We start from the raw sequence: 14,546 nt of genomic DNA, 5'->3' as shown, positions 1-14,546 counted from the left end.
CTGGTAGTTTGATGGTTTTGGAGAGTGGGGAGTGCACGTCTAGTGACCCTCGCTGTGTGTGAGGACAGCGACGCACTTTCCCAGGAGCACCAGGGACTGAACGATGGATGATCAAACCCACATCTGCTCTCCTCTCTAGATTAGTTTGGTCGCCAGAAAGCCCTGGGATTCTTACTTTAAGAGAGACAGAGAGAGAGAGGGAGAGAGAGAGAGAAAAGAACAAATTCTCTCAATAAAGACAAGAAATCTCTGCCTTCTTTAAGAGTGACCATGAGCCAAGTGTGGACAGTAATGTCCCTGGTCTGATAGATACTGACAGAATCTAACTAGTTGAAGACAGACGGGGATAGATACCCCTCCTCAGCCGGATAAAGATGCCTTCCAATGGGTTTGCTACTCTGAAGGAGACTTTCTTCCAACCTGTCAAAGAGGAAACTAAACACACCGTGGGAGACACGCTGGGGCATATTCAAAGGTATTTTATTTTGCATTCAATTGTCAGTATTGGAAATTCCGGTGCGTGTGGGGGGTAGAGGGGTTGCTAGAGGTTCTGTCATGCAAAGTTAGCAATCCCCCCCAGGGTCTGAGCTGAGCATGGAGATTGGTACACCTCGTCAGATGAAGCCAGTGTGATCTTGCCCACCGAAGGGGGAAATGGCAGAAGTTTGAGTCGGGGGAACAAAACCAAGTGGGTCACAATCTGAACGGGAAAGTAAAATCAACCGTATTTACTAAACTCTTGTACAGAGATGGCAACACTGACAGGTTTTAACAGGTTGGTCTTACCTGTGAGCTTTTCTTTAAATAAAAGAGTACAGCACCCTGTAATAGAAAAAAACGCACGTTCTCATTAATATTATACCTTCATATGATTTTTATTTTTTAAAGCAATTTAGACCCTGAATTTATTTATTTTAAAGACGTGGACCACGTGAATTAACTTGCTTTAGTTTTACAAAATTAAATAGATAGATTTTCTAAGGAAATGAAACGAGTTTAGGGCAATATCTTCAACCACATAAATCAATAAATCACATCCCCTCAGCATTATGGAATTGATAAGTTTGATAAAATTCCTTGAGTTAGCACATTGAGATGCCCTTCCATTCCCAAATTGCAAACTAAGACAATATTCAACATTGTTCATCCATCATTAATAGAATGTTAGTCCAACACCTTCTTATTAAAACAAATACTGGTCAGTAATGTTACAAAAGAGGAGACTTTATTAAGATGCTACAAGGAAGGGGTTACCATCTGGGATAACATGCTGTCCATTGTTATACACAGAATCTTTAGTAGATTCCTTTCAGAGAAAGGTTTCAATGGCAAGAATTGTTCCGAATTTATTTCATTCCAAACTCATTCCAAAATATTATTGAGCTGGAAAGACATGGAGAGATTCTACAGCAAACAGCCTCATTTAGAAAGTATGCATTAGAAAAACCAGCTGAATTAAATGCTGTTTATCACTATCAATGACTGTAAATCATCGACTGCCACCCCAGACAGTGGGATATACAAATGCAGCCCCAGTGCAGTTTACAATGGAGCAACATCGCATGCTTTTAAATAGTAATGGAACCTTAATTTGCAATGATTTACCAGGGTGTTGGTACCTGAAATGCTGTTAAAGTCCAGCTTTTTAGTCCACTATCAAGAGTTTATTAATTTGAGAATCCACTGCAATTAATATTGGTTTCACAGATTTATTTATCTTCCAGCTTGAATTGAACTGTGTGGCAATGCAAGGCAATTCTTTATAAAAGGATGGTTTATGAATTAATGATAAATGCATTCATAAAATTGAAACGATTACTTATTCTGAAAACATACTGTGATTTTGAAATATCTTTGACTGCTGTAATTGCTGCTTCATTGCTTCGGTTATCCTTGATTCTGTACTCCCTAACTTCCTAGATTGCACCAAGTCACATTCACCCATCACCTCCTACGCTCAAGGATCAACTCCCACAAAGCCTGGAAAAATTCTCAAACAGGAGCAGAAATTGCTGGAGAAACTCAGAAAAAGGGTCACTGGGCTGGAAGCGTTAACCCTGTCTCTCTCTCCACAGATGCTGCCAGATCTATTGAGTTTCTCCAGCAATTTCCGTTCTTGTTTCAGATTTCTAGCATCCACAGATCTTTTGCCTTATTTAAAAGTTCTCATCGTTGTAAGATTCTCCTCAGGGCCATTCTGATGTCTGTGGTCTCCCCCTGTCCTACAACCCTCTTAGATACTGGTACTCCTCCACAAACCTGACCTCCTGAACATCCCTGATTTTAATCACTGTTAGTGGCTGTCTCGAACCCAACTTCTGGAATGCCCTCCCTAAACCTTTCAGCCTCTCACCCTCTCCTATTTCGTTCAGGAACCTCCTGAAAACCTATTACTTTGATGGACTTTTGCTCACTCATCCTCACATTCCCCCAACAGGGGCATGGCGTCAAACTGTGTCTGGTAAAACTCACCTTGAAACATCCTGGGATATTTTTACTGTGCTAAAGGTGCTATACAAATGAAATTGGATTTTTTTTTGTTAATAGAGTAATGGTGTAATGTTTTATGTCCAGTGACTGAGATCGCTTGGTGATAAATCTGGAGCAATTTCTCAATGCAATCCCCTTAAACCTGGGAATATGATAGTTTCTTGAAGCTTCTGCTATTCATAATTCACGGCTGGGTTAAGTGTCAGCAACAACTGAGGACAGGGGCCTCTGCTTTCTTGTTGAAAAGTCACACTTCAACAACTTGAGCTCCTGACCCAGCTTTAACTCCCAGTGATTCCACTGAGGGAGTTCTGCACAATTCGAGGTGTTTTTTCTCTCTCTCAGAGTCGACGTTAAACTGAGGCCCCTGTCAGGTATTTGTAAAGGATCCCATGACATTATTGTCCTGGTCAATACTTATCTCTCAATCAACATCACCTGTGAGACAAGGTGTCTGGTCATTATCATGTTGCTGTCTTGTGGGAGCTTGCTGTGCACAATATGGCTGCCATGCATCCCGCACCATTGCAGTGATTACACAACAAAAATACTTCATTGGCTGCAAAGTGCTTTGGAAATATCCCAAGGTGCTATTGAAATGCAAGTTCCTTTACTGACTGCAGCTCACTCTTTGGAAACTTCAAAGAGATATTGACAGTAAGTACAATGGTGAACTGTAACTGACCACAGAGAGAGAGCCATCATTAATTTGTGCAATTAAAACTGGAGTGCCTTAAGGAGCGGGGCACATTAGCCTTTCACTGCCAGGTTCTTTCAGCACTGCAGTTAGGAAGCCCCCTTTCATCTGGAGTTAAGTAGCTCCGACCCACCTCAACATTGTTTACAGAGCCAGGGCACAGAAACAGTAAAAGATATTGATCAATTGGCAAATGGAATATAATGTGCAAAAATGTGGAATTATCCATTTTGGCAGGAAGAATAAAAAGAAGCATATTTATCTAAATAGTGAGAGATTGTGAAGCTCTGAGATGTTTAGGGATCTGAGTGTACAAGTGTATGAATAACAAAAGGTTAGTTTGCAGGTTGAGGAAGTAATTAGGAAAGCTAATAGAATGTGATTGCTCGGTGCAAAGGGAATAGGATACAAAGCAGCAAGATCTACTGTTCTACAGGGCACTGGTGAGACCACATATGGAGTACTGCGCACAGTATTAATCACCGTGGTTAAGGAACATAGAACATAGAACAGTACAGACCCTTCGGCCCACGATGTTGTGCTGAACTTTTACCCTAAACCTAAGGAATAATGTAAATGTGTTGAAGACAGCTCAGAGATGGTTACGCGACTGATTCCTGGAACGTGCAGGCTGTCTTATGAGGAGAGGTTGGACAGACTAGGCTGGTATCTGCTGGAGTTGACAAGCGTAAGGGATGATTTGATTGAAACACAACACCCTGAGCGATCATGACCAGAGATCCCTCTAAGTTGTTTGGCTGCATGTGCATTCAGTGCTCCGATGTTCCACACGTGGTGATCAGCATTGGCACACCAATCATGGAGAAACCATCAATTTCGGAAGTCTCTGCTACATACGGGATTTAGAGGCCCATGCAGCTTGTAAGAATTTGAAAGAGAACACTGGTCTGTACGGGGTGGATGTGGAGATGTTTCCTCTTGTGGGAGAAGTTGAAACTAGAGGTCACTGTTTAAAAATAAGAGGTTTCCCATTTCAAACAGAGATAATGAGAATTTTTTTCCTCATAGAGAATCAGAGTCCTTGTATCTCTCTTCCTGAAAAAGCAGTGGTGGCAGAGTCCTTGAGTATTTTTAAGCCAGAGTTCAATAAATTCTTAATAAGCAAGGGCAGTAAAAGGTATTGGAAACTGGTGAGAATGCATATGAGGCTGGGAATACTGTGGTGAGTAACTCACCTCCTGACACCTCAAAGCCTGTCCACTATTCTCAAGGCACAAGTCAGGAGTGTGATGGAATACTTCCAACTTGCCTGGATGAGTGCAGCCCCAACAACACTCAAGAAGCTTTACACCATCCAGGACAAAGCAGCCGCTTGATTGGCACCACATCCAAAAGCATCCACTCCCTCCACCACCGACGCTCAGAGGCAGGCAGTGTGTACCATCTGTTTTGTGGGAAAACTTCGCTGAGATTTGGTAAATCCTCACAAACATGAGTTTGGATCATTTATTTCTGATAGAGGTGTAAATATTGCACAGCACTGTGCGAAAACTTCCAGGCTCAAGTTCAAAACAGTGAGCTGGGATTGAACGAGCTGGATCTCAGTTCGACATCTCCAGAGCACAGGCACAGACTCGTAAGTGCTCTTCCAGAAAACCTCTGAAATCCAGGACAATATTGGCTGGGTTTGGAAGACTGCAAGCCTGGATCTTAAATAGACCCCAAGAGAAGTCTCAGGAGCATTCTTTCAGGTGATGACATGAGGATTTGTAAGAGGAAAGTGTGCAAACCTGCTTTGTAAGAAACAAAAGAAAGCCATTCAGGTCCTCTGTTCTATTTGATCTGTACTTCACTGAAAGGATGTCCTGTCATTACTCACACAGGAGAGCATTAGATCATCTCACAAAGGAACTGGATGTAGAAGTGAATACAGACCGAGCTACGGGTAGATAAAGAGATTTCTTTTAATTTATTCACACATGATATGTGGGCATTGCTGGCTAGGACATCATTTATTGCCCATCCCTGCTTGCCCTTGAGAAGGCAGTGCTGAGCTGCCTTCTTCATCCATCAAAGTCAGAAATCACACGACACCAGGTTATGGTCCAACAGTTTATTTGAAATCACAAGCTTTCGGAGCACAGCCCCTTTGTCAGGTGCAGTGAGGGGAAAGCACACAGACACAGAGTTTATAGGCAGAGAGATGAAGAGCAGAGAGATCAAAGGATCATACAACTGGTGTGATTGGAGTGCACAAACCTAAGATGGCTACCTGCCTGCCTCTTGTTGCATCTTTAATTGTTCATACATTAAAGCATTCTAGAAATGCATTCTAGAAATTGCAGAAGCAGGGTATGGAAAACTCTGTTAGAAAGGAGACCCAAGTTTTGATTGATTAAGATGCAAATTCCAGAATCTATTTCAAGTCACTGCCCCGAGATAATTAAAGGTTTTATCAGTGTCTGCCGAACTTTCCAAACTTCAAACAGGCACGGTGATAGGAATGTACAGAAGGTGACATCTCAGGTCAGACACCGAATTACAGGTGTGAGGCCTTGTTCAGAATCTGTCTCAGAGTTTTAACTTGGAATCAGGCAGGTTTTATTCTGAAAGCAGGAATTTATAAAATGCCACACTGCCTGACTGTGACTACAAGTTGCGTGTTTCTTGAACAAAATAGAATGTATCTGCAAATAAACATCTTGGATGGAATTATTCACCCCATCGGTTTGTGTGTGTGTGTGTGTGTGTGTGAGAGTGCGTGTGAGAGTGTAATAAGTAATCCAAAACTGTACAAACTAATTAAGGTAGAGAGATCATAACAAGTTATTAAGATGATGCTGTCAAAGCAGCACAGTAAGGAAGATTTTACAGATACAGAATAGTGAGGTGGGGTCACACGTAGCGTGACATGAACCCAAGATCCCAGTTGAGGCCGTCCCCATGGGGACTGAACTTGGCTATCAGCCTCTGCTCGGTGACTCTGTGTTATTGTATATCACAAAGTCCACTTGGAGGACGTTTACCTGAAGATCTGAAGCCAAATGTCCTTGGCCGATGAAGTGTTCCTCCACTGGGAGGGAACATCTCTGTCTGGTGATTGTTGAGCAGTGTCCATTCATCCATTATCATAGCATCTGCATAGTTTCACCGATGTACCATGCCTTGGGGCATCCTTGCCTACAGTGTATGAGATAGACAACGTTGACCAAGTCACATGAGTATCTGCAGTGTACGTGATGGGTGGTGTTCCCATGTGTGACGGTAGTGTCCATGTCAATGGTCTGACATGTCTAGCAGAGGTTACCAGCTTGATCCGCTGCAGTCTATGTGCTGTAGGTTGACCCACAATGCCCTTAGGGAGGGAGTTCCAGTTTGACCCAGTGACACTGAAGGAACACTGATATATTTCCAAGTCAGGATGCTGTGTCTTGGAGGGGAACTTACAAATGGTGGCATTCCCATCTATCTGCTGCCCTTGTCCTTCTAGAATGAAATGGTCGTGGGTTTGGAAGGTCCTGCCTGAGGATCTTTGGTGAATTTCTGCAGTGCATCTTGTAGATAGTAAGCACTGCTGCTACTGAGCGTCGGTGGTGGAGGGAGTGGATGTTTGTGGATGTTTGTGGATGTGGTGCCAATCAAGCGGGCTACTTTGTCCTGGATGGTGTCAAGCACTATTCCATTCCACTCCTGACATGTGCCTTGTAGATGGTGGACAGGCTTTGGGGAGTCAGGTTATCCACTGCAGGGCCCCCAGGCTCTGACCTGCCGTTGAAGCCACTGTATTTATGTGGCATGTGATTTGAGCTTCTGGTCAATGGTAACCCCCAGGATGTTATTAGTGAGAGATTCAGGAATAGTAATGCCATTGAATGTCAAGGTTCAATGATTAGATTCTCTCTTCTTGGAGATGATCATTGCCTGGCATTTTTGTGGCATGAATATTACTTACCACTTGTAAATCTAAGCCTGGATGTTATCCAGATCATAAAAACTGAAAGAACTGTGGATGCTTAAATCAGGAACAAAAACAAAGTTGCTGGAAAAGCTCAGCAGAACGCTGAGGAAGGGTGACTGGATCCGAAACATTAACTCTGATTTTTCCTTCACAGGTGCTGCCAGACCTGCTGAGCTTTTCCAGCAACTTTGTTTTTGTTATCCAGATCTTGTTGCGTTTGGACTTGGAATGCAAAGAAATGAAATAAAAACAAAGATACTGGTACAGAAACAAATAGAGATGGCTACAGATATAGATGGAGATGGAAATCCAGAAAGAGACAGGTAGAAAGAAGAGAGCAAGAGGGAGGTAAAGACAGAAAGAAGGTCTGAGAGAAGTAAATACTGAAAGGGAGAAAGAGGGAATGTTAAAGGCAGAAATGTAATTGGACAATGATGTGGAGGTGTAATTTCGAACTATTGCTGCTTCCCTACTAATACTTAAAGCGTTCTTAAAAAAAATGTTTTAGCTGGCATATAGATGCATGAATCCCCAGAGCCGGATGAGATGTATCCCAGGCTGCTACGGCAGGTGTGGGAGGAGATTGCTGGGACGCTGGCGGAGATATTTAATACTTTGCTGGTCACAGATGAAGTGCCAGGTGACTGGAGGACAGCTAATGTGGTTCCTTTGTCCAAGAAGGACAGCAGGGATAGGCCGGGTAATTACAGACCAGTTAGTCTGACATCAGCGGTAAAGAAATGGTTGGAAAATATTCTAAAGGACAGGATTAATCATTACTTGGAAAGGCAGGGATTGATCGGGGATAGTCAGCACGGATTTGTTAGAGGGAGATCCTGTCTGACCAGTTTAATTGAGTTTTTTGAAAAGGGGACGAAATACATTGATGAGGGTAGCGCAGTTGATGTGGTCTAAATGGACTTCAGGAAGGCTTTTGAGAAGGTCCCACATGGAAGGCTGGTCCAAAGGGTAAGATCCCATGGGATCCAAGGCAAGTTGGCAAAGTGGATCCAAAAGTGGCTTTCAGATAGGAAGCAAAGAGTGATGGTGGGGGAAGGGAGATCCTTTGTTGGGGACCGGGGAATTGGAAGTTCTGGAGGAGGTGGAGGGCATGTCATGGACGTAGGTGGGGAGTTCCTGGACTAAGGGGGAGAAAATGGAGTCGAGATAGGTGGAGATAAGTTCGGTGGGGCAGGAGCAGGCGGAGACAATGGGTCGACCAGGGCAGTCAGGTTTGTGTTGTTGGGGGACCATTTTCTGAAGAAGGGTCTAGGCGCGAAACATCAGCCTTCCTGCTCCTCTGATGCTGCTTGGCCTGCTGTGTTCATCCAGCTCTACACCTTGTTATCTCAGTGATGGTGGGGGGATGTTTTTGTGATTGGAAGCCTGTGACCAGCAGTACACCACAGGGATCGGTGCTGGGACCCTTGCTGTTGTGTACATTAATGACTTGGGTGTGAATGTAGAAAGTTTAATGAGTAAGTTTGCAGAGGACATGAACAATGGTGGTGTTGTTGATAGTGAGGCAGCAGGCTGCAGTCTGAGATCATGGGGCAAATTGGGCAGAACAATGGCAGGTGGAATTTAATCTTGTTAAGTGCAAGGTGATACATTTTGGGAGGTTTAATAAGGGACTGATATACATAATGAATGATAGGTCCCTAGGGAGCACTGAGGAATAAAAGCTGAGAGGTATCCGATTGAAGTATACTAAAATTGTGAGAGGCAGAGACAGCGTAGATCAGTCTACGATCAGAGAGAATAGGTTTAAGATGATAAGCAAGTGGTTAGAGGAGAAAGCTTTTTCACCCAGAGGATGGTAGAAATATGGAACGTGCTGCCTGAGAGGGTGGTGGACCAGATACTCTCGCAACACTTAAGCAGCATCTGGACAAGCTGTTAAAATGCCAGGACACAATAGGCTATGGACCAAAGTGCAGGTAAATGGGATTAGTGTAGTTTGGTATTTGCTGGTTAGCATAGACACGATGGGCCAAAGGGTGGGATTGAGCATGAATGCACCGAGAGTTTGCCAAGGAACAGCACTGGGCAAGAAAATCCCCTTCGCATTGTCTCAGGAACTCTGGAGGTGATATTACAAACGCACTTTAGTCCAGTGTGTCATGACAGTTTCCAAAGCGACATCCTAACAACTGCATCACATATCGTATTGGACAGTTATCAAATGAATTAGAATATCATGGAAAGACCAGCTTAAGAAATCATTCGGAGCAAATCTAGATATTCCTTTGCAAGTTGTGTCTCATTGCTTCATTCACAGAATCTTCTTCTTCACAATGTGAAATTTTCCATGATTTAATTCATTCTTTCAAGGAATGAGGGTGTTTTTGGCAAGACTGATAGTTTTGCTCTTGAACGGAATCCCTTGCTCAGCTATTTCAGGGGGAAGATAAGAATCAGCCACATTACTGTGGGTCTGGAGTTACATGTAGGCCAGAACCAACAGATTTCCTTCCCTAAAGGACATTAGTGAACCAGATAGGATTTTCCTATAATTGATGACCATACCCCAGATCAGTTTCCAATTTCAAATTTATTAATGGATTTGAAAACTCTCCACCTGCCATGGTGGGATTTGAACCCATGACCCCAGGTCATTAGACTGGGTGTCACAATGACATGGATACTATGATGCTGCCTCCCTCATGAGAAGGGCTGAATGGCCTCCTTCTGTGTGGTATTCCCACAACGCTGTTGTCTCCTCCCTATTAATGTGCCGACACTCTTCAAACATATGTGGGATTTGAACCCATGTCTCCAGGTCATAAGTTCAAATCTGACAATGGCAGGTGGAGAGCTTTCAAGTCCATTAATAAGTTTGAAATTGGAAACTCATCTAGGTTATGGTCATTAATTGTAAGAAAACATTTTCAAACAAATGTATAAACATTTGTGATCTCTCTCACCCCTCCCACTATTTGGAATAGTGTATCCAGTTCCAGTCACCCTGCTACAGGAATGATGTTATTAAACCCGAAAGGGCACAAGAAAGATATACATGGATGGAGGGTTTGAGTTGCAAGGAGGGGCTGGATAGGCTTTAGCTTTTTCCACCAGAGCATAGGAGGTTGAGGGGTGACCTTATAGAGGTTTACAAAATCATGAGGGGTATAGATAAGGTGAATGGCAAAGGTCTTTTCCGTAGGGTAGGGGAGGTTTAAGTTGAGAAGGGAAAGATTTAAGAGGGATCTTTTTCATGCAGAGGGTGGTGTGTGTATGGAATGAGCTGCCAGAGGAAGTGGTGGAGGCTGGTACAATTACAACATTTAAAAGGCATCTGGTTAGGTACATGGGTAGGAAAAGTGTGGAGGGATATGGGCCAAATGCAGGCAAATGGGACTAGTTCAGTTTAGGGAACCTGGTAGGCAAAGACGACTTGGGCCGAAGGGTCTGTTTCTGTGCTGTGTGACTCTCCAACTCTCTATTACTACCCCCCCGCAGAGCTGTGGATGGTACAAACGTGGAGAAAGAGGAGGAAATTGAGTTGAATGAAGATGGCCAGCCGGTGAAGAGTGCGGTCCTGAAGCAGCCGTTGTGTGATTGCTACTGCTTTGGAATGCCCAAGCGGTACATCATTGCCATCATGAGTGGACTCGGATTCTGCATCTCCTTTGGCATCCGCTGCAACCTGGGCGTGGCCATCGTGGAAATGGTCAACAACAACACTGTCTATGTGAACGGCAAGGCGGAGATTGAGGTAGGTGTTGTACAAACTCAGCTTTCCTTTCTTTATTCATTCATTCACAAGGCGTGGGCCCAGCTGGCTAGTCCCACATTTATTGCCCTTCCCTTAGCGCCCTTGAGGAGGTGCTGGCGAGCTGTCTTCATGAACCACCACAGCCTCCCTGAACATCTAACAAAGGGAGAAGGACAGAGGAACTGGGAATATCTGGCATGTTGTTTTCTTGAGTAGGCCACATTCCCGCTTAAAGGAGCCTCACATTTCAGTCAGTATCCATGGATCCTCGGACAGGCACAGGGCGAGAGCTCTTTGTGTCATTGGACTTGTTGCCTGTTCTACATCCCCTTGATTGATGCCATCCCACCTGAGGAATAAAGAGCCACCCTCCTCATGGAGTTTGAAGAGCTGTTCAACATTAACAGAGCAGAAAAGCATAAGAAAGAGGAGCAGGAATAGGTCATTCGACACTGTGATGCTGCTCTGCCATTCAATAAGATTATGGCGGATCTGATTGTAACCACATTCCCACCTAACCCTGACAACCTTTCACCCCCTTTCTTAACAAGATACTATTCAGCACTGCCTTAAAAAAAAATTCAAAACCTGTGCGTGAGAGAGTATAATCTCACAGCGGGAGATTGTCCATTTAAGACAGAAATGAGGAGGAATTTCTTCCCTCAGAGGGAAGTGAATCTGTGAGATCCTTAACAGCAGAGGGCTGCAGACATTGGGTCATTGAGCATATTCAAGGCTGAGGTAGATGTTTGATCAGTAAGGTCGTTAAGATTTAGAACAAAAAAGCAAGAAAGTGGAGTTGAGGATGATCAGATCAGCCATGATTCATTGAAGGGTAGAGCAGACTCGATAAGCCAAATGTCCTGCTTATGCTCCCACATCTCATGATCTTATGGTCTTAAGCTTTCCGCCACCTTTTTCATGAAGGGCGTTCCAAAAAACTCATGACCTTCTGAGAGATAAAAGTTTGCCTTATCTCTATTTTAAATGGGACGCCCCTGATTTTTAAATAGTGCCTCGTAGGCCCCAGTTCTAGACTCTCTGCTTCTACACCTGGCCCCTTCTCTCATTGAGACCAATACTCCAGTGACTCTCAAAATTACGGAAACATTTAAGAGGAGGTGAGATAAATACATGAAGGAGAATTGAAAAGAGGGATTTGCTGAGATAAACTAACATTAGAGGAGATTTGTATGAAGAATTAATCTTAATTCTCAGAAATGTCAGAGGGCAGTTCAGAATTAACCACCTTGAACATAGAACATAGAACAGTACAGCACAGTACAGGCCCTTCGGCCCACGATGTTGTGCTGAACTTTTACCCTAAACCTATCTAACCTCCACCCCTACCTTATACTATCATCCGTATGCCTATCTAATAGCCACTTAAATGCCCCCAATGAGGCCGACTCCACTACCCTCTCCAGCAATGCACTCCACGCCCCGACCACTCTCTGAGTAAAGAACCTACCTCTGACGTCTCCCCGATATCTACCTCCACTCACTTTAAAACTATGCCCCCTCGTAATAGCTACCTCCACCCTTGGAAAAAGTCTCCGGCTGTCCACTCTATCTATACCTCTGATCATTTTGTACACCTCTATCAAGTCAAGTCACCCCTATCTATCACCTTGATGTGGTTTTAGAGTCACATGTGGGTAAGGATGGCAGATTTACTAGAGAGGACAGCAAACCAGATCGGTTTTTAGCGATGTCCTGGTGGAATCATATTGTTGCTAGCTTTTTAAAAATGGTATTTCATTAAATTTAGAATTCCTAGATGCTCTCCAGCTCCTTAGACAACCAGCCCAATGACATACCCGCTACACTACCACACTCTCTGCATAGATGTAGTAATGGAACAACAACATTTCTAAGAGCCCTTCTCAAATCTTTCAGTGGGGTTGGAAAGTTGAGTTTGGGGATTGCTGGCTCTGTCATACAAACAAGGAACAAGAGCAGGCCACTCGGCTCTTTGAGCCTGGTTCATGATTCAATAAGATCATGGTCAATCTGATTTTATCCTCAACTCTACGTTCCTGAATAACCCGATAATCTTTCATCCCCCGGTCATCAAGAATCCAACTATCTCTGCCTTAAAAATATTGAAAGATTCTGCATCCACTGCCTTTAGAGGAAGGGAATTCCAAGGACTCAGAGCCCTCTGAGAGAGAAAGCAGACCAAGATTCTCATTCTAGACCAGTCCCTGCTTGAGGAAGGTTCCTGCTCACACATATCCTTCAACAGTACTTTCTAAGCCCACAACCAGGGAGAAAAAAAACAAGCTCAGCAAGCACTTGGGAATCCCACCATCAGCAAGTTTCCCTTCAATAATTATAATGTTTCCATATTTCTAGAGACTTTGGGGAGAGAGATGGAAGATGAGCCATGATCACCTTGAATGGAAAAGTATGCTTAATGAGTCAAATGGCCTTTTCCTGCCTCTATTTCCTATGTCGCTAAGTCACACACCATCATGACTTGGAATTATATTCCCTGTTGTTGCATCAATATCCTGGATACCCCTCTTTAAGAGCATCCTGGGTGCAGTTACTAGACACAGGGGTCAATGATTTTAGACTTGAGGCTCATTACCACTTTCTCAAGGGAATTAGGGATGGGCAATAAATGCTGGCCTGGTCCTCATCTCGAGAACAAATTAAAGGAAAAACGAATTAAATATCTTTGACAGGTTGTTTCTGGAGGATATCTGAATTCATTCTGAATATAACATGTGTGGGAAGTGATTCAGACAATCTAATTTGTACCCTGTAATAGTGATTTCACAAGGAGGGGACCCTGTCATCTGGTAAATATGAAAGAACAGGCATATTATCTCACCCTACGCTCAAAGACATTAAAACTTCCTATCCCCCCCGCTGCTGTATCCCAAATATTTATGCCCAGCTGTGTGTAAAATAAAATGGACAGGAATAGAACTTGCCAGCACCTCTTTCAAGTTCACTGGACCTTTAATTCATTTACTTTAGCTGTAATGAGATTTGCTGAAATGTTACAGGAATTAAAGGATGCCTGTTGGGAGTTTGCTGTGTTTTAACTGGAGGAGGCTGTGGGTGAGCAGCTGTTTGATGGGTAAATGAAACTCTTTGGTTCCACTGCACATTATGCTAACAAAAGCCTGCTTCAAACAATAATCTAATTAAATGGAATTATGTTGTGAGCAGGACTACGGTAATTCTCTCGTTCTGCTCTCTTGTTTCAGAAACCTCAATTCAATTGGAATCCTGAGACTGTAGGGCTGATTCATGGCTCCTTTTTCTGGGGTTATATTGTGACTCAAATCCCAGGTGGCTTTATCTCTAACAAGTTTGCTGCAAATAGGTAAGATCTTTCACCACTTAAGAACTTAATCGGCCTTTCGGCCCCTCACCCCTGTTCTGTCATTCAATCAGATCTGGGCTGATCCACCTCATCTTTGCTACCCTGTGTCATTCTAACCTCTTGGTAAAAGGGTATTGCTATTGCTAGGAACCCTGAGACACAGGTAACATTCTAAATTCACAGGTTTATATCCCACTACGCCAGATGATGCAATTTGAACTCAATTTTAAAAATTGGAAATAAAAGTCTAATAATAACCAATTAACCTTTGTTATCATAAAACCATAGTTGGTTCACTAATGTCCTTCAGGGAAGGAAATCTGTTATCTCCACCTGGTCTGGCCTACATGTGACTCCAAGCCCACAGCAATGTGATTGA

The 14,546-nt window shown here is 43.4% G+C and overlaps 1 protein-coding gene across 1 annotated transcript in view; it reads left to right on the top strand.

Moving 5' to 3' along the window:
• The first annotated feature begins 321 nt into the window (after window positions 1-321).
• LOC109929140 (vesicular glutamate transporter 3-like) overlaps window positions 322-14,546 on the top strand; it is a 70,611-nt gene continuing 56,386 nt past the window's right edge. Inside the window, exons 1-3 of the mRNA XM_048607959.1 lie at window positions 322-475; window positions 10,569-10,824; window positions 14,049-14,167. Of these exons, the coding sequence (XP_048463916.1) occupies window positions 375-475; window positions 10,569-10,824; window positions 14,049-14,167 (476 nt within the window). The 5' untranslated portion in view covers window positions 322-374. The remainder of the gene's footprint in view (window positions 476-10,568; window positions 10,825-14,048; window positions 14,168-14,546) is intronic.

This window comes from Rhincodon typus, chromosome 18 (genome assembly GCF_021869965.1).
Source record: "Rhincodon typus isolate 14 chromosome 18, sRhiTyp1.1, whole genome shotgun sequence".
NCBI lineage: Eukaryota > Metazoa > Chordata > Chondrichthyes > Orectolobiformes > Rhincodontidae > Rhincodon > Rhincodon typus.
This window is presented reverse-complemented; position numbering and strand designations above follow the sequence as displayed.